The following is a 5,947-nucleotide window of genomic DNA, read 5'->3' as shown; positions in this document are numbered from 1 at the left end:
AATAAGGACAGTTTTACTTCTTCTTTTCCAATTTGGATGCCTTTTATTTCTTCTTCTTGTCTAATTGCAATGGCTAATACTTCCAGTACTATGTCGAACAGGAGTGGTGAGAGTGGGCATCCCTGTCTTGTTCCTGTTCTTGGAAGTTAATTTTATTTGTTTAACAAGCACATGTGAGTTTAAGGGAAGATGCTAAATAATCCTTCTGAAGAAAGTGATAGAAACAAACGAGGAATTGTGTAACTGGACCCTTCTCCTTCCTTAATTTTTTCTATCCCTTCCTGGAAGCCAACTCTGATGGGTGAAGAAGCCATCCCTTCCTCTTACTGCCGTCCAGAACTTTCCATTTTACTTTTTATTCTTTTAACTTTCAACTGGTGCCTGGCACCTACATGACCCTCCGATTTCTATGCAGCACAAAGGCTGCCAGAATGGGCAGGATTCTTGGAAGAAGATGGTGATGAGCTCCTCCAGCTTTGTAACCAATGCGCTGTGACTCTGAGCTAGCAGTTCTCTTCTCTAGGGCTTAGTTCCCTTGTCTACAAAGTGAAGGAGATGCAGAGGACTATGAATGTTCTAAAATTCTATCTTGTTGGATAGGCTGAAGAGTGGCCTTTCAGGGATGGCCTTGCCCTGATCCCTGGAACCTGTAAGTAGGTGACCTTACATGGTAAAAGCGATTTTGCAGATGTGATTAAGTGAAGGATCTTAAAATGGTGAGAATATCCTGGATTATACGGGAGAGTCCTAAATGTAATCACAGGGTCCTTATAAGAGGGAGACAGTAGGATCAGGAAGAGATTAGAGTGATTTGAGGAAGGGGCTGTGAGCAGTGGAATGCAGGTGACTGTTAGACACTGAAAACGGTAAGGAGACATTCTCCCCTTGGAACCTCCAGAAGGAACTTGTCCCACTCACAGTTTCACCTTATCCTAGTAGGTCTGGTTTTGGACTTCTGACCTCCAGAATTTTAGGATAATAAATTTGTGTTGTTTTAAGTCACTAAGGTTGTAGTCATTTGTTATAACAACAGTAAACAAATACACTGGTATGACTAGAGAGGTGATTCTCAAAATATGGTGCTCAGACAACTTGTATCAAAATCCCTTGGGCTACCTTTAAAACATGCAGAGTCCCTGATACACACTCCCCTTCCCACTCCCCACCCCAGCCAACAACCCAGACTTACTGAAAATACTTGGAGGTGGGACCAGGAAAGTGCATTTTTGTAAGTTCTCCAGATGGTTGTATGATCAAGAAATTTTAGAAATGCTGGTTTCAGATCTGTGATTTTCTGTTTTTATTTTAAGTGGGTTTTTCTATATTTAAAGCCTATAATTGTTATTTTGAGCCCAAATTCCTGTTTCTATTTTTACATTCTTCTGAATAATTTTTTAAAAATTTAATTTGATTATTTACCCATAAATTCTATTTTGTTTCTAAATTTCATACCTTTCTTGATTTTACTCCATCAAAAACAAGGACCAAAAAAGAAGAGCTAATCCTTGACTACCTTTCCTTTGTGTATTAATAGTTAACAATAAAGAAATAGATAAATGCCAGATAAAACTAGGAGCACTCTACTGGATAGCAAATTATCTGATATGACCAATCTTTGTAGTTATATATTACTAGAGGTCTGGTGCACAAAATTCATGCACAGGTGGGGTCCCCAGGCCTGGCCCGTGATCAGGGCTGATCAGGTTCCTCGCCTCCCTGCCTCCTGTGTCTGTCACCACCCACCCCCAGTTCCCCATCCCATCCCGGGGGGAGGAACCTGGGAGGTGGGCCACCAGCCCCAAGGAGGGAACCAGCCCTTGGCCCCCCTGGGAAAGGGGCCACCTCCGCTGCCACCCATCCCCGGTTCCCTGTCCCAGGTGATTGGGGCCTGTCGGCAGGCGGGAAGGACTGGGAGGTTGGCCGGCAGGTCCCATCAGCGATTGGGGCCTGTGGGCTGGGGGCAGCTCCTGTTGGAACCTGGGAGGTGGGCCACCAGCCCCAAGGAGGGAACCAGCCCTTGGCCCCCCTGGGAAAGGGGCCACCTCCGCTGCCACCCATCCCCGGTTCCCTGTCCCAGGTGATTGGGGCCTGTCGGCAGGCGGGAAGGACTGGGAGGTTGGCCGGCAGGTCCCATCAGCGATCGGGGCCTGTGGGCTGGGGGCAGCTCCTGTGTTGAGTGACTTCCCCCTGGTGGTCAGTGCGCATCATAGCGACCAGTCATTTCAGTCACTTAGGCTTTTATATATATAGATAAGAAGCAAATTTTAATTCAAATTTCAGATTTCATTTCCAAATTCATTCACTCAGAAGACTGAGGAATCAGCTCACCCATCTCACTACTAGAAAAGCCAAAGCAAACTAGCAATGGCTGGGGCACAGATGGGTCCAGGCCTCCAGATAGGATGGATTCCCTGACCACCACAAATGTGCACCCTCAGGTGTTTTGGAATACTCAATAGTTTCAGAGCCACTGGTAAGGAGGCTGAGGACAAAAAAGTCAGGGACAGAAGAAAGATAGTGGGAAGGGCATTTGGGGAAAATAAAAAGAAGGAAAGAAACTGAAAATAGGAAGAGAGCAAGGAGAATGAAGGGTGAATAGATTGGTGAGGTAGGATAAAAAGCAGCCTAAGTCACATTCACAGAGGTATAACCTGCAGCAGTACTTGATTTAGTGGGACTCTTATGATATGAAGCATTATTGTTCATCTTTAATCCTGGTTTTCACAACCAAAACTACTAGTCTTACTTTTCAGTATTAACCTGGTCAAATGTGTAAATAAGAGTGGTTATCACTGGTACACATTACTGAGCTTATTATTAACTAGAACTCTAAAGGCAACCTTTTATGCATTTTGAGCTTCATAATCATTTAGTTGAATGATCTATGCACTAGGTAAATTTGAATTTCAATGATAGTTGATATAATATATCTTTGTGTGGCAAAGTGGGTTGCTATTCCCTATAATAGGATTATATATCCATACTAGAAGGCCAGTGCACAAAATTCGTGAACAGGGGAGGGCCCTCAGCCTGGCTTGCACCCTCTCCAATCCAGGACCCCTCGGGGGATGTCTGACTGCCTCTAGCAATCCAGGACCGCTGGCTCCTAACCCCTCTGCCTGCCTGCCTGATTGCCCCTAACTGCTGCCCTACTTGCTGATTGTCCCTAACTGCTCCCCTGCTGGCCTGATCACCCCTAACCACCTCTGCCTGCCTGCCTGATTGCCCCTAACTGCTCCCCTACTGGCTAATTGTCCCTAACTGCTCCCCTGCTGGCCTGATCGCCCCTAACTGCCTCTGCCTCGCCCTGCACTTGGGACCTAGGATTCCCTCCTCTGGCTGGTCACAAGAACCCGGGATCTGGGCCCCAGCTCAGCCCCAGCCCCAGCCGCTGGTACCTGGGACTGTGGGGCGGGCAGCTTTTTCCTCTCCTGGGCTGCAGGCTCAGGCGCAGGCACAGGCGCAGGAGCAGCTGCTAGCGCCCAGGAACCCAGGGTGGGCGGCTTGTCCCTCTCCCAGGCCGCAGCCTTGCTGGTCCCCATTCCTCTCTCACGAGCTCATTTGTGCCTGGTTGGTCCCCATTCCTCTCCCACAGTGTTCAGGGTCTGAGCCATTACGGCGTGAGGGTGTGATCATCATTTGCGTATTAGCTCTTTATTCCTCTCTCACGAGCTCATTTGTGCCTGGTTGGTCCCCATTCCTCTCCCACAGTGTTCAGGGTCTGAGCCATTACGGCGTGAGGGTGTGATGACCATTTGCGTATTAGCTCTTGATTATATAGGATTCTTTGTGTATGATTTCATAATATCTCCCAATGGAGTAGATGAGCCTCTTTCACTTCTTAATGACTTTTAGTTTAGTGCTATGATTAGCTCTGGCCAACAGAATGTTAGTAAACATAATACAAGCAGAGGTTTCACATGGGTTTACAGAAAAGGGTTTGGCCTTTGTACCTCAGACATTTGCCAGGTGAAAAGCATGCCCTGAATAGCTGCTATAGCCAGAAAGAGTGGCTGTGGAGAGACCTGAACCCATTCCACAACTGGTCCACAGACGTGAGTAAGAAATAAATGCCTGAATTATATATATGCCACTGATATTTGGGGGCTGTTTGTTATGCAGCTTTACTGCAGCAGAAACCTGACTAACAGACCTGTGGTAATTATTTTTCTCTTTATTAAACACTGTTAATAGTGGGAGAGGCCTCTATTTGTCTTATCTGTAGGTCTATAATAAAAATGTACTCTAGCATTTTTCAACCTATTCAATTACAGAAATCTTTCTCTACCTTGGAAGACCAAATCTAAACTCTTACCCAAAACAAATAAATACAAACACTCATTTCATTTATCTTTCTGGCTTTTCAATCACCAAACAATACCCAAATCTAATTTTATGCTATTTGAAAAGTCAATTTTCTAATTTTGAGGGGTAAGAGTATGACACTATACCTGGATGTTTTGCTTGCTTTGCATTCTCAATCTCTTCCAAGGCTCCAGACCTTTTTTCCTTAGCAACGCCCTTTCATAATGATCTTTGGCTATTGCTTCCAGCTGCTGGTTCCTCTTAATTCTCTTCTGCTGCTCCAGTTCTTTCTGAAAAAAATTAAGAAGTAAAAATGGTGAGGAGGGACCAAGATGACAACATAGGAGGCTCCTGAACTTCCTTTTTCCTTCAGATGCACTGAATATACAGCCACCCACAGAGAATTGCCTCTGGAAGAAATCTAGAAACCAGTTGAATGACTTCCATATTGGGCGAGTGAGAAAATACCCACATTGAAAGGCTGAGAAACACTTTTGTCATAAACTCATAGTTGGCACAGCACCATACAATAGGGAGGGAACTCCCAACTCCCAGCTTGCGTTTGGACTGCACATCTAAAACCCCAATTTTTAAAACAACCACCCAAAACACCTGGATTTGAAAAACACTGGAGCTTATGTCCACAAGACACACAGAACTATAGCAAAGAAACAGTTCTTACTGGCTGAAAACTTCCCTAACATGGGGAAAGAAACAGATATCCAAATCCAAGAAGCCCAAAGAAAATATATATATGCGCTAGAGGCCCAATACACAAAATTTGTGCAAGGGGCTTGGTCCTCACAGCCCCAGCTGCCTCAGTCCTAGCAGCCCTAGCTGCCTTGTGGCCTCGAGGCCCCGCTGTCCCCACCCATTGGTCATTCCGGGAGGTCGTTCCAGAAGGTCGTTCTGCCATCTGGTCTAATTAGCATATTAGCTCTTTATTATATAGGATGACTCTAAAGAGACACACACCAAGACACATTATAATTGAACTGTCAAAAGTTAAAGACAAGGAGAGAATCTTAAAAGTAGCAAGAGAAAAGCAACATGTTACATATAAGGGCAATCCCATAAGACTACAAGTGGATTTTTCAGCAGAAATCCTGAAAGCCACAGGAAGTGGAGTGATATAGTCAAAGTGCTGAAATAAAAAGGACTGCCAACCAGAAATGCTCTACCCAGCAAAAGTGTCCTTTAGAATTGAAGGATAAAGGGTTTCCAGACAAACAAAAGCTGAAAGAGTCTATCACCATTAGATCAACCTTACAAGAAAGGCTAAAGGGACTTCAAGTTGAAAGAAAGGATGCTGATTGGTAACATGAAAACATATGAAAGTATAAAATTTGCTGGTAAAGGCAAATTCAGAACACTCTGATATTGTAAATGGTAGTAAATGAATCACTTATAACTCTAGACCAGCGGTTCTCAACCTGTGGGTCGTGACCCCTTTGGGGGTCAAACGACCCTTTCACAGGGTTTGCCTAAGACCATTGGAAAACACATATATAATTATATATTGTTTTTGTGATTAATCACTATGCTTTAATTATGTTCAATTTGTAACAATGAAATTGGGGGTCACCACAACATGAGGAACTGTATTAAAGGGTCGCAGCATTAGGAAGGTTGAGAACCACTG

At 44.6% G+C, this 5,947-nt stretch overlaps 1 protein-coding gene across 2 annotated transcripts in view; it reads right to left on the bottom strand.

Moving 5' to 3' along the window:
* The window catches only part of CCDC191 (coiled-coil domain containing 191), a 79,160-nt gene that overhangs the window by 5,932 nt on the left and 67,281 nt on the right, over positions 1–5,947 (bottom strand). For both annotated transcript variants that reach the window (XM_014545386.1, XM_014545387.1), the window contains one exon: positions 4,452–4,595. In XM_014545386.1, coding sequence (XP_014400872.1) covers positions 4,452–4,595 — 144 coding nt within the window. The remainder of the gene's footprint in view (positions 1–4,451; positions 4,596–5,947) is intronic.

The sequence above is a fragment of the Myotis brandtii genome, unplaced genomic scaffold, assembly GCF_000412655.1.
Source record: "Myotis brandtii unplaced genomic scaffold, ASM41265v1 scaffold406, whole genome shotgun sequence".
Lineage (NCBI taxonomy): Eukaryota > Metazoa > Chordata > Mammalia > Chiroptera > Vespertilionidae > Myotis > Myotis brandtii.
The sequence above is the reverse complement of the archived record's forward strand: the minus strand, read 5'-3'. Positions and strand labels throughout refer to the sequence as shown.